The sequence below is a fragment of the Phocoena sinus genome, chromosome 6 (genome assembly GCF_008692025.1).
Source record: "Phocoena sinus isolate mPhoSin1 chromosome 6, mPhoSin1.pri, whole genome shotgun sequence".
In the NCBI taxonomy this organism is placed as follows: Eukaryota; Metazoa; Chordata; class Mammalia; order Artiodactyla; family Phocoenidae; genus Phocoena; species Phocoena sinus.
In genome coordinates, this window is record NC_045768.1 from 34,668,194 (window position 1) to 34,682,511 (window position 14,318).

The 14,318-nt window shown below is 40.1% G+C and overlaps 1 protein-coding gene across 1 annotated transcript in view; it reads right to left on the bottom strand.

Annotated features, from left to right (window-relative positions):
* LOC116756087 (stimulated by retinoic acid gene 6 protein-like) overlaps positions 1 to 14,318 on the bottom strand; it is a 55,147-nt gene that overhangs the window by 4,877 nt on the left and 35,952 nt on the right. Inside the window, exons 8-11 of the mRNA XM_032636335.1 lie at positions 12,186 to 12,314; positions 8,291 to 8,361; positions 6,788 to 6,899; positions 4,290 to 4,443 (exon numbers count right to left, since the gene is read on the bottom strand). Coding sequence (XP_032492226.1) covers positions 4,290 to 4,443; positions 6,788 to 6,899; positions 8,291 to 8,361; positions 12,186 to 12,314 — 466 coding nt within the window. The remainder of the gene's footprint in view (positions 1 to 4,289; positions 4,444 to 6,787; positions 6,900 to 8,290; positions 8,362 to 12,185; positions 12,315 to 14,318) is intronic.

The following is a 14,318-nucleotide window of genomic DNA, read 5'->3' on the forward strand; positions in this document are numbered from 1 at the left end:
TAAAATACTTAAGAATAGGGCTTCTCTGGTGGCGCAGTGGTTGAGAATCCGCCTGCTGATGCAGGGGACGCAGGTTCGTGCCCCGGTCCGGGAAGATCCCACATGCCGCAGAGCGGCTGGGCCCGTAAGCCATGGCCGTTGAGCCTGCGCGTCTGGAGCCTGTGCTCCACAACGGGAGAGGCCACAACAGTGAGAGGCCCGCGTACCGAAAAAAAAAAAACAAAACTACAAAAGCTTGTTTTAAGAAATTAAAGAAGACCTAAATTAATGGAAAAACGTATCACTTTTACGTATTGGTTGTTCTTTGTGAACATGGCAATACTCCCTAAATTGATCTACAGATTCAAATCCCTGTCAAAATTCCAATGTCATTTTTGGATAAATTGACAAGCTAATCCTAAAATTCATATAAAAATGAAGCGACCCTGAATAGGCTATACAACCTTGAAAAAGAAGAACAAAATTACAGGACTCACATTTCTTGAGCTACAGTAATAAGACAGTGTGATATTGCCATAAAGATAGACAAATAGACCAATGGAATAAATTGAGAATCCAGAAGTAAACCCCCATTGTCAATGTATTTTCAACAAGGATGACAAGACAATTCAATGGGGAAGGAATATGCCTATTAACAAATAGTGCAGGGGAAACTGATATTCCCATGTAAAACAATGAAGTTAGAACCTTACCTCATACCGTATACAAAAATTAAATCAAAATGGATCATACACTCAATGTAACAGCTAAAATGATAAAAGTCTCAGAAGAAAATATGAGAGTAAATCTTTGTGACCTTGGGTTAGACAATGGTTTCTTAGACATGCACAAGTGATAAAAGAAAACAAGATATATTAGACCGCATTAGAATTAAAAGCATTTGTGTTTCAAAGGACACCATCAAAAAAGTGAAAAAGCAACCCACAGAATGGAAGAAATTATGTGTAAATTATATATCTCTTGTAAGGGATGTGTATATAGAATATACAAAGAACTCTTACAGCTCAATAACAGACAAATAATCCAATTTTAAAGTGGGCAAAGAATCTCAGTAGTCATTACTCAAAGAAGATGTACAAATGGTCAATAAGTACATGAAAAGATGCTCAACATCATCAGCCATCAGGGAAATGAAAATCAAAACCGCAACGCACCCCCGATGTTCATAGCAGCACTATTTACAATAGCCAAGACATGGAAGCAACCTAAGTGTCCAATAACAGATGAATGGATAAAGAAGATGTGGTATATACATACAATGGAATATTACTTAGCCATAAAAAATAATGAAATAATGCCATTTGCAGCAACATGGATGGACCTAGAGATTATCATACTAAGTGAAGTAAGTCAGAGAAAAACAAATATAACATGATATCACTTATATGTGGAATCTAAAAAAATGATACAAATGAACTTATTTACAAAACAGGAACAGAATCATAGACATAGAAAACAAACTTACGATTACCAAAGGTGGGGGGGAGGAAGAGGGATAAATTATGAATTTGGGATTAACAGATACACACTACTATATATAAGATAGATTAAAAAAAACAAGAGCCTACAGTATAGCACAGGGAACCAGAGTCAATATCTTGTAATAACTTATAATGGAAAAGAATCTGGAAAATAATATATATGTGTGTGTATATATATATATATATATCTGAATCACTTTGCTGTATACCTGAAACATTATAAATCAATTATACTTCAATTTAAAAAAAATACAGTGCGATACCACTTCATACTTACTAGATGGCTATAATAAAAAATAAAGATATTAACAAATGTTGATGAAGATATAGAAGCTGGACCCCTCATACATTGGTGATGGCAATACATAATGAGGAAGCTGCTTTTGCAAACGGTCTGGCAATTCCCCCAAAAGCTTAAACATAATTACCACATGATCCAGAATTCCACTCCTAAGTATATACCCAAGATATATAAAAATATATGAAGAACTTGTAGATGAATGTTCACAGCAGTATTATTCATAATAACCAAAAGTTGAAACAACCCAAATTTGCATCAACAGACAAATACATAAATACAATATTGTATATTCATACAACAGAATAAAATTCAGCAATAAAAAAGAATGAAGCTGAGACACATGCTATGATATAGATGAACCTTATAAATATCTTGCTATGTGAAAGAAGCCAATCAAAAAAGACCACATATTGTATGATTCTATTTATATAAGATGTCCAGAATAGGCAAATCTATAGAGCCAGAAAATAGTGGCCTGGGAGAGTTGAGAAATGGGGAGTGACTGAAAGTGGTCATGATTGCTTTTAGGGTGATGAAAATGTTCTAAATTTGACTGTGGTGATGGGTGCATAAATTTCAAAATACTAAAAGCCACTGAATGGTACACTTTAAATGAGTGAATTGTATGGTATATGAGTTATATCTTCATAAAGCTGTTTTTAAAAAGAAGGAAAAAGAAAGCTGATTTCCATTCCTTTCAAGTTTCAGATGTGTCCTTATCAGCATCACCAGGACTAGGCAATTGCTCTATCCCAAACCTCCACCAACACAAAGGATGTGGGTACATCACCATAAATCTCACCCCAGGGGATGCAGGGGACACATCCTTGGAAGGAGAGGATGGAAGGAGTCTGGCCACAAGAAGAGTGAGTGCAGACTTTTTCCAGCCAGCAGCAAGAACATGACCACACACCTTTAATTTAATGCCTTTATCATCCCAAAGATGAAGCATGTTCAGCCTAAGAGTCTCTCTTGGAAAGAGGGTAGCTGTTTAAAGCTGGAAGAGATTGAGACAGAGTGAAAATGTTATATACTGATTCTTAAAGTGTCTAAACGTGAGAAATATATCAAAGAGGAGATAAAACATGAGTGAATATGGTGATATACTCACTACAATTCACCCAGACCAAGTAACTGAGGTTAGCATTAAGAAGTTGCCCAAAACAGGGGTAGAAATGTGAATTATCTGAAGTATGACTTAAAACAAGTATTATTAAATCAAACATTAGAATATGCTCGCTGAGTGTATAGGAAGGGACTCATCAGGCAGAACACTAAAGATGAATAGAAGTGTTCAAGGGCAACAGAAAAGTATGGTAATATGGAAGAAGTAGTACCCACCTTAGTGTAACCTTCTATGTCATGTATGTATAAGAGAATTTTCCTCAAATAATTCACAGTAGATCTATTCCCCTCTGGTTTTGATATTCTGCTAGCTTGTGAGTCTTAAGTGAAAATATTATTTGCATCACCTGTTTCATGGCTTAAGGAATATATGGTAATTTACAGCCATTAAATGTAACAGAGCTACAAAGGCTTTTGGAAACCATTTGGTATCCTCATCCCAGTCCCATTTTAAAGATGAGGAAACTGAGGCCAAGAGAAGGGACCTGACTTGTCCAATGACAGAGTTTATCCTGACATCTTGTCCAGGTCCTTTCTCAACAAGGAATAGTGAAGAACTTTCCTTCCTTCATGGGCAATGGACATATAATTAGAGTATGTCATTTTCAAAGAAAGCTACTATTTTAAGGTAAAGTGACTGTTATGGACAGAATGTGTGTGTCTCCCACCCCCCACAAAATTCATGTGTTGAAACCCCAATCCCCAATGTGATGGTATTTGGATATGGAGCCTTTGGGAGGTGATTAGATCATGAGGGTGGAGCCCTCATGATGGAATTAGTGCCCTATAAGAAGATACATGAGCGAGTTTGCTTCCTCTCCCTGTTCTCCATGCAGTATGTGAGGACACAAAGAGAGGGTGGCCTTCTGCAAGTCAGGAAACAGACCCTCCCCAGACACCAGGTCTGCTAGCACCTTCAACTTCCCAGTCTCCAGAACTGTGAGAAATAAATGTCTGTTTTTATACCACACAGTCTATGGTAATTTGTTATAGCAACCTGAACTAAACAGAAATTAAATTTGAATGATATAAGTAAACTTTCCATATAATAATAAAGTCATGGACCACTGTTTTATCTTTTCCAAAGTGAAAAAAATATGATGATTTTAGTTGTTTCCACTGGCATCAAACAAAAGAGGCTATTTGAGATTAGAAAATTATCAGGGCATGTTCAATTCAGCCCCAAATAGGTTCTAACAAAATGGCCTGTGTCCTGACCCCTTTTTCCTTTGAGTCAACCGAGGGAGGCATAGAGCAATTGTAACACAGGTAATATCAAGACCAGCAGCAATAATCATTATAGGTGTGCACCTGCCACAGGTCACAAGTCCCTCTCTGTTTCCTACACAGGCAGCAGGAACAAAGGTGGAGGATGGTTTTACCTTTGGTGACGTTAATCAGCTCTTTCACCTGCAGGAGGACTGGGGTCAGGGTACCCGTCTGGTTCATGGAGGCGACGTAGCTCTCCAATTCGCCTTCAAACACGTCTAGCTCATCTCTCACATACACGAACATGCAGAACTCAATGACAATGAACTGGGGACACAGAGCAAATGTTTCAAGGTCTCACCTGAGTCCAGCTCAGTATATGAATAACATATGGGTCTCTCTTTGGTTTTGAGGTCAAAACTCTCTGAAGCTCAAAACTCATCTGCAATAGACTCTGGACACTTGCTCTACTGAGATGAATGGGATTGTGACTTCTTTGGAGACAGGAGTCACCCCAAACTCTGTTCTTCACACAACAGCATGTAAGAGTAGGCACCACAAGGGCTCAAAGAACTCTTCAAACATTAATTAAATCAGAGTGAAATAATTAAAACAGAGTGGACTTTGAATAAGGGGTGACCCTGGGGACAATTCCAAACACTTCTCACTGTTCCCCTTCCTGTATCTTGGCAATGACCAAATTGGAGGAGGTGTTGCTTCCTGTATGCATGTCATGCTTGCTCCCCTCCTATCATCCTGTCATCCTGCCCTCATGCCCCCATCATCATGCCATTGCTTCTAGAGTCCCTGACGCCATTTTACTTCATCAACCGAACTGAATGTGGAGCTCAAATGCTACTATTTTCAGGCAGGTTCTCAATCCAGAGTAATTCACTAAATTTCCAAAGCACTTTTACCTTTTCTTTTTCTCTAGTTAGACGGCAGTACTTCATACCGTATTTTATCTTCTTGTCTTAAACCATGGGCTACTCCCAGGCCAAGACTCTGCTGAATCAGCTCTCTTCTCTCTTCCAGGTCTTAGTATAGTGTTTGGCATAGAGTAGACAACCAATAATGATTTAATAAACACAATAACCCCTAGTGATTTACCCACTGCTGCAGAGAACTCTAGCTAGTTGTCCATTAAAATCTCTTCTCCCCTTTTTTGGGCACAGGCTGGACTACATTTGCCAGCCTCCCTTGAGTTAGATGTGGGTAAATAACAAGGTTCCTGTCAATGGAAGAAGAGTGGAAGGAATGTGTGCTGGGTCCACATAGCCTTTGAAAAACTCTCACAGGCATTTCACCGCCTGCTTTCTCCTTCTGCTGACTGGATGCAGGTGGTGAGGGTGCTCAGGGATGATGAAGGCACACGATGGAGAAACCAGTTATGGAACAAACACGTGGAAGACGGCTACCTCCCAAACCTCAACACTCACTCAACACTGTTAGGTGGGCAAAAATATATTCAGTGTTGTCACTGAAATTTGTGGGTTTATGTGGTACTTCATCATAACCTAATACATCCACTTAAAACTTAATCATAGGATTAGTTTATATAGGTAGTACATTTAAAATGAGCGGAAGACAATTTTTATCCCGCCATTTGACCCTGCTTTTGACTCAGACATTTTATCTCAGATAACAATGACCACGTGAAATGCTTTGATTCTGTACTTTATTGACTTCCTGTTTTCAATTTCATAGGTTTCTGCTCTAATTTTTATTACATCTATTCTTCTGCTTACTTTGCATTTTAATTTGCTCTTTTTTGTTTGTTTGTTTCCTAAGGTGAAAGTTTAGATGATTGATTTAAGATCTTTCTTCAGGTCTAATATGTACATTCAATGCTATAAATTTCCCTCTAAGCACTGCTTTTGCTGCCTCCCACAAATTTTGATAAGTTGTGTTTTCATTTTCATCTGTTCAAAATATTTTTAATTTCCCTTGATGTTTTTCTTTGGCTCATATGTTACTTTAAAGTGTGTTGTTTTCATACTTACTACTTGCAGGTTCTCCGTTATCTTTCTGTTACTGATTTTTAGTTTAATTCCATTTTGATCTGAAAGCAGACATTGTATGATTTCTGTTCTTTTAAATTTATTAAGACATGTTTTATGGTCCAGGATACGGTCTATCTTGTTGAATTTTCCATTTACTCTTGAGAAGAATGTGTATTCTGCTGTTGTTGATGAAGTAGTCTTTGGATTTCCAAAATATCCAGTTGATTGATGGCATCAATTACAGTTCAGATTTTCCTACCTTGGCACTGGTTGCCATGGGGTTTCTGCTCCGTTCTGTGATGATCGTGTCTCTTCAGTTTCAGGGGTAAAGGTTTGCTCCATGACCTCACTGCTCTTAGGGATCTAAGAAGAGTTGTTGATTCTTCAATTCGTTCAGATTTGTATTTGTTGTTAAGATGGATTGGCATCTTGCAAGCTCTTTACATGTGGAATTGTTAACTGGAAGTCTCTGTAAATAACTCGATTATATTTATTAGTAATATTCACCACATGAGTATAAGTGTCCTTGGAGTCAAAATGGTGGGGTCAAAGAATTGTACTTCTTTGATTTACAGATACTCAGTTTTGACCCAGCTTTTGAAGAACAACCCCTATCCTAGACCCACCCCATTTATAAAATAATAAAGGATTTGCTTAGATCTACTTACAAGGTACAGGCAGATGAAAGCCAACACAGTGGTTCCAATCATCCTGCTTGGGAACTGAAAGTAAGGGTCCCACTCATATATCCTGGTTTGGAACCAAGACTTTTCTCTCTCTCTGTGAATGAATAAACATCAAGAGAAGACAGGTTGTGGCTGGTAAACAAATGCCTGATTCTTCTGAAAATAATATCATCTCCTCTTCTTCACCTTAGAGTATAGTGAAGACAAAGAGCACTGGTAGATTCCACAGTTTTCATTCTCCCCTTATTCTTAAGAACAAAGACTCAGTTTTATTCAGTACAGCAATCTACCAAATTAAAGGCTATAGTTCCCGACCTCTCTTACAGCTAAGAGTGACCAAGACTAAACAAGCCAATTAGACGTGACCAGAGATGTGGTGTGGGACTTTGGGGAGGCTGGTCAGGTGGAACTGACACAGCTGGGAGGATTCTCTTTGACTTCATTCTTTTCTCCTGCCTGCCATCTGAAGGGCAGACATGGTAGCTGGCCCAGGCTGGAGCCCCAGCATCTATCTTGGGCCACAGACAGCCTTCATGATGGAAACCACTACATTACTGGAACAGAAAGACAGACAATGGGTAAACTGCATGGTGGGCAGTCCAGGGTTAGTACGGACTGCCTGCCTCCAGAATTCTTTTACATGAGAAAGAAAGAAATCTTTTATTTGTGCCATGATTATTTTGCATTTTCTGCTATATGTAGCCAAATGTAACTCTAACCAAAGAACTAGTTTTGCCACTATGACCTTGGATTAGACATATCCCTTCTCTGGGAATATACCCTTGTGCACAGTGGCAGGGGTAGGGTGACTTGAATGGTCACTGAAGACCAGGTGTTCTTGCCTGGCCAAGAGCTATGTCCTCATTTATTGGTAACAACATCTCAGTTTTTGTCTGGGAATCTACTCTTCACCACCATCAGTCCTGGTGGTTAAGTGAAGCTGAACCACTTCCTAGTTCCCATGGTGAACATGTGACCCTGGTTTAACAATCAGTTTGCTCCAATCACCTACTCACAGTAATTGGTTCTGGGATGCCAAGTGGTCCAACTTGATCCAATGAAACACATTCATGGGAATTTTGTTTGAATTATTTGAAAGAAAACATTCTCTTCTCTATGAGCTTAAGACAGGAGGGTATAAGCTTAGAGATTCTGGGGGCCACCACAGGGAGGAAGCCTACCTAAGAGTTTAACATAGGTAAAAGCAGAGCTGAGAGATGAGGGAAAGAGACCTAGTTCTGATTATATCAATCAAACCCCTGGATCCATCTGTGTCTGAAAACTGGCGACCTCTAGGCTTTTTAATTATGTAAGGCCATAACTTTCCTGTTTCTCTTCAATCCCATTTGAGTCGAGCTGCTGTTATTAGCAAACAAGTGTCCTAAAACAGCGCTCTTCCAGTCATCTCCAGGGCTCTGACACGGTCAGGGCTCATCAATATTGGTGCAAACACCAAGGGGCGTGAACAAATATAACTGTGCTTACTGCAGGGGGCACTTCCTCAGGAGCTGTTTGACGTGCTCTGCCTGGTGAACTTCCAGGAAAGGCTTTTCTTCCTGTGAGAAAAGAGAGAGGTTGATGTTTTGGCTCACAAAGTCTTGTTAGGGCTTTGGTCTCTTTGAGGGGCTATTCCCATAGAGGCCAGGATTTTCGGTAAAACTTGCCATTCCCAGACACCCGTCATTTATTGAAGAGACTGTAGGGTGCCGTCTCCTGTTTCCCAAGCACTTCTTTCATGAAATGCCAGAGGCCTGACCTTCCTTGACTCTTCTGCTTACTGCTTTACACCAGCCTTTGTTTTGTGAAGTCGATCTTTCCCTTTGAGATTTGGTGATTTCTCATCATAGTTCAAAACACTGTTCCAGAAATGAAACACCCAAAATCCTAGTGTTTTTATTTTTTATGAAAAGGAATTTCTCTTGCTCATTTCTTATTTTGAAATGAACTTTAATAGTATGTTTGGAAATGTTTTCTCCAAGTGTAATGAGCTTTCCACAACAGTCATCTGTTTTGCCAATATATTGAACATGTAACTTTTACACACTGTGAGATGAAATCTTATATATTGCAGATGTTGTGCAGAGTAAAAAAGACCTGGTTATAATTCTGACTTGTAAGTGACATCAGCAGGCTGGAGGAACAGGAGGTTCCAGTTCCCATATGCCCTCAGATACACCAACTTTGACAATCCCCCACAGGTGAGAGTACCTTGGTGGGGGCCCAAGTAACTACCTTGGAGGTTATAGCACTCTAGTTAAGCAAAAACTCCAAGAATAGATGCATGAAAGAGAACAAGGAGAACAGTTTCATTTTATCAACATCACTCCTCCTCCAAAGTAGTATAGCTCAGGGCATAGAGAGAAGGCCCTCTTAGCTTGTAATTTCTCCTATGAGGGGAAAATAAAAGTGAAGTGAGAGCCCAGCTTCCCCAGCCTTGGGGGACACTGCCCAACAGATCCATTCCTGTCTCACACTACCCAGAACACTGAGGGGATCAGCATGGTGGAATAGTCTGGGGAAAGCTAAAAGCAGGGAAATGGGGCAGGGGGTCAATGGGGTGGGGGAGTCCTTCCGGAGTCCTCGAAGGAACAGAGAAAGAGAAAAGGGCAGAAAGCTATATAAAGAAATAATGGGGGGACTTCCCTGGTAGTCCAGTGGTAAAGAGTCCACCTTCCAATGCAGGGAATGTGGGTTCGATCCCTGGTCAGGGAACTAAGATCCCACATGCTGCGGCACAACTAAGCCCACATGCCACAACTATTGAGCTTGCGTGCCTCAATGAGAGAGCCCACATGCCACAAACTACAGAGCCCACATGCTCTGGAGCCCACACACTACAACTACTGAGCCCATGTGTCCTGGAGCCTGCACACCACAACTAGAGAGAGAAAACCTGCACGTCACAACTAGAGAGATGCCTGCATGCCGCAACTAGAGAGAAACCCGAGCAGACCACACGCCATAATGAAAAGATCCTGCATGCCTCAACAGAGATCCCATGTGCTGCAACTAAGACCTGACACAGCAAAAAAAATAAATAAGGAAAACAAATAAATAAATATTTTTTAAAAAAAGAAATAGTGGGGACTTTCCTGGTGGTCCAGTGGCTAAGGCTCTGCGCTCCCAATGCAAGGGGTCTGGGTTCCATCCCTGGTCAGGGAACTAGATCCCATATGCCGCAACTAAGAGTTCACATGCCACAACTAAAGATTCTGCATGCTGCAACTAAAAGATCCCACACGCCACAACTAAAGACCCCATAGGCTGCAACAGAGATCTCACATGCCGCAACTAAGATCCGGTGCAGCCAAAGAATAAATAAATAAATAAATTTGGGGGGGGAAAAAGAAATAATGGCAGAAAGTTTCCCTAATCTGGGGAGGAAAATGAACATCCAGATCCACAAAGCCTCAAACAGACTGAATATATAGAGGTCTTCACCAAGACACATTGTAATCAAAATGTCAAAAGTCAATGACAAAGAGAGAATTTTGAAAGTACACATACAAGGGAACCCGTTTAAAGATATCACGGGATTTCTTGGCAGAATTCTTGCAGGCCAGGAGAAAGTGGGATGATATATTCAAAATGCAGAAAGAAAAAACCTGCCAGTCAAGAATACGACTCTTGCCAAAACTGTCCTTTTCCAGGCAAACAAAAACTGAGGGAATTTATTACCACTAGGCCTGCCTACAAAAAATGTTAAAGTGAGCTCTTCAAGTTGAAATAACATGATGCTAATTAGCAACACAAAAACATATGGAAGTATAAAAATCACTAGTAATGGTAAATATGTAGTCAAACTCAGAATACTCTAATACTGTAATGGTGCTGCATAAATCACTTTCAATCCTAGTATAAAAGTTAAAAGACAAAAGTATTAAAAATAACTATAGCTACAATAATTTGTTAATGGTTGAACAGTATAAAAAGTAGTAAACTGTGACATAAATCACATAAAATGTTGAGGAGGAGAAGTAAAAGTATAGAGTTCTATGCAATTGAAGTTTAACTGTTATCAACTTAAAATAGACTATTATAACTATAAAATGTTTTATTTAAGCCTCATGGTAATCACAAAGAAAAACACCTGTATTCTACACACAAAAGATAAAGGAATCAAAGCGTACCTCTACAAAAAAATCATCACATCACAAAGGAAGAAAGGAAGAAGGAATTACAAAACAGAAAACAATTAACAAAATGGCAATTTTAAGTCATTATCTATCAATAATCACTTTAAATGTAAATATATTAAATTCTCCAATCAAAAGACACTGAGTGGCTAAGTGAATTAAAAAAAAAATTCCACATATAGATTATCTGCAAGGGACTCACTTTAGCCTTAAGGACACACATGGGCTGAAAGCAAAAGGATGGAAAAAGATATTTCATAAAAATGGTAACCAAAATAGAGCAGGGGCAGGGGGTGATACTTATGAGACAAAGTGGACTTTAAGTCAAAAACTATCACAAGAGACAAAGAATGTCATTATATAATGATAAAGAGGTCAGTTCATCAAAATGATATAAAAATTGTAAACACATATACATACCTAATATCAGAGCACTTAAATATATAAAATAAATTTTAACAGAACTGAAGGAAGAAATAAACAGCAACATGATAATAGTAGAGGACTTCAACACCACACTTTCAACAATGGATAGATAATCCAGTCAGAAAATCAATAAGGAAACAGCTGACTAGAACAACACTATAGACCAAATGGACCAAACAGACATTTATAGAACATTCCATATAACAGCAGCAGAATACATATTCTTCTCAAGAACATTTTCCAGGATAGAGCATATGTTTGGCCACAAAACAAGTCTTAAACATAAGAAGATTGAAATCATATCAGACATAATTTCTGACCACAAAAAGCTAGACGTTGATAACAGGAGGAAAATTGGAAAATTCACAAACAATACACTCCTGAACAACCAATGGGTCAAAGAAAAAAATCAAAAGGGAAATCAGCAATATCTTGAAGCAGATGAAAATAGAAATACAACATACAGAAATTTATGGGATACAGGAAAAGCAGTTCAGTTCTAAGAGGGCAGTGTATAGCAGTAAATGCCTATATTAAGAAAAAAAGAAAGATCTCATGCAGACAACCTAACTCTTTACTTTGAGGAACTAGAAAAAGAAGCACAATGGGTAAGAGAGAGCCTCAACAACCAAATTCTCTGGGTTCCAGGTCTGGCTCTGCTATAGACTAGCTATGTGAGCTTGGGCGATGCAATTGACACCTCTGGGTCCAAGTTTCCTAATACAGAGTGGGAGAAGTAATAATAGTACCTACCTCACAAGGCTGTTGGGAAAACTTAACCTGTCAGGACACACACGGTGTTTATACTTAGTACTCACCGTCTGGAGCTCCCAGCCCAGGTGGACCCTCAGAGACTTGACAAACATGTACAGGAAGCGGCCCAGAAGGAAGGCCAGGCAGAGCAGTGAGGGCCAGTAGAACACGACAGTCTCATACTTCCCCACAAACTGCAACAGAAGCAGACCATGGGGCGTGGGCTCTAGGTAGGGAAGGGCTAGGCCACTGGTGAGGCTGTGCACAGGAACCTGCCTGCCCCAGCCTGCTCCCACCAGGGCCCACCCTCTCAGAGCTTGGAGGTCAGCAGCCAATCCCCGCTCCCCCAGCCCCACATCATCAGAACAAGCAGTGGACTTGGAGTCCAGCAGCCCTGGACTTGAGTCTTAGCACCCCTATTTAATTTTATACAAAGGGCTTTCATGGCTTTTTTCTCATTAGGTATTAAATATTACTTTTGGAAAATACTCACAAGAGAGAGGAGGGTGAAAGAGAGAGAGAAGAGGGGAGAGAGAGAAGAGGAAGGGGGAGGGGGTGGGCGAGAGGGAGAAGGAGAAGAAGAAAAGGAAGGAAGGAAGGAAGGAAGTTAGGAGGGAGGGAGGGAGGGAGCGGGGGAAGGAGGAAGGAGGGAGGGAGAGCCCATAAGTGTCATTTTGGGAGCAACACAAGCTCCCAAGAGTAACAGGTCTCTCAAGATGGTGCTCATAGTTTTTCTATTTTTAGCTTCATTTTGATAAACAATGTTTTTCACTGTTTTAAGACAAATCATATTGTTATGTATCTTTCACAATTTACTGGTTAGTTTCATTTTTTTTTATGTTTCCAGAGTATTTCTCCCTAAGGAGAAATCAGAGTTTTGATGCAGTGATGTTAGGCTGGGGGACGGACACATTCTGAGACGTGCGGGCCCGTGTCTTCATCCTCCTCTCCAGCATATGCTTATATGTGAGACATAACCACCGTCAGTATTTCAGTGTCTTTCATCTTTATCTATACCCATATAGCTATATATATTATAAGTAGAGATAGTACCAAATATGTAGGTCTGTGTCTAGCATAATCACTTCTCCACATGGTTACAAATTATTTGTGAACATTATTTTTAATGCTGCATAATAGGGCATTATTTAGATGAACCAAACTTTATCTAAACTTTCCCCTAATATTTGACATTTGAGACCCTTTCTAATGTCTCATTTTTATAAATAAAGTTTTCATAAATACATTTGAAAACATGAGGACAAATTTTCATTAATTCCTTAGTCTGGATTTCAGTCCCATGATCTTTAATTAGTAAGTCATGTTAGCCCCTGAACCTTGCTTTCCTACCAGTGAACTGGGAATGGCACTAACACACTGTCTGCAAAGTGTCCTGAGGGTTCTCCGGTTAGTGATTGGAACTGAGCCTAGAACAACGCCTGGCACATAGCAGTTCTTGGTGTTAGTGATTCTGCGCATAGAAGTGAGACCCTGCCAATTAACCACGAATATTTCAAATTTCCAAAGAACCTCTGGAAGACTGAAAGCTCTCCAAGACTCCAAAGAAAATACCTGTGATCCTGAACCTCAGGTACTGTGAGCAGTGGGAAGGAGGGCTTCTTTTGGGGCAGAGTTGTGCCAGAATGCCCTCAATCCCAGTGCAGAGATGCAGAGGGAAGGCCCAGACTACCAGCCTCATTTTCTAGTCCAGCTCCCCCCAGACACTCTTTATCACACCCTTTAATCCTCCATAGTTACTGAAACCCAGGAAAGGCTTTGGCAAGGCTCCTGTGGGCTCCTGGCCCAGATGGCTTCTTCGTACTCCCCTCACACACCTGGTAACCCTTCTAGGTGCAGTGTGACACCCCTCTTTCATCTTGCTCCTTTTCCTGGGGTACAGGGCTAAACAGATGAACCAGCTTCCTCTAATTCTGAGAAAGACGATGCATGGCAAAGTGATAAGGGATTCATCTAGTTCGAGTCTCCCATTTTATAGACAGAGAAACTGAGGCTACATGAAGGAATGGAAAGAAATGAGCTTGAGAGTCAGCCAGACCTCGTCTCAACTCCCAAATCTGCTGCTTCTCAAGAGTTACATAATATACTTGTGCCTCAGTTTCCTCACCTGTAAACAGGTTTGCTAAGAGATTCCCTCCCTTGAGGGGCCGCTATGAGCATCAACTGAGAGAACATCTCCT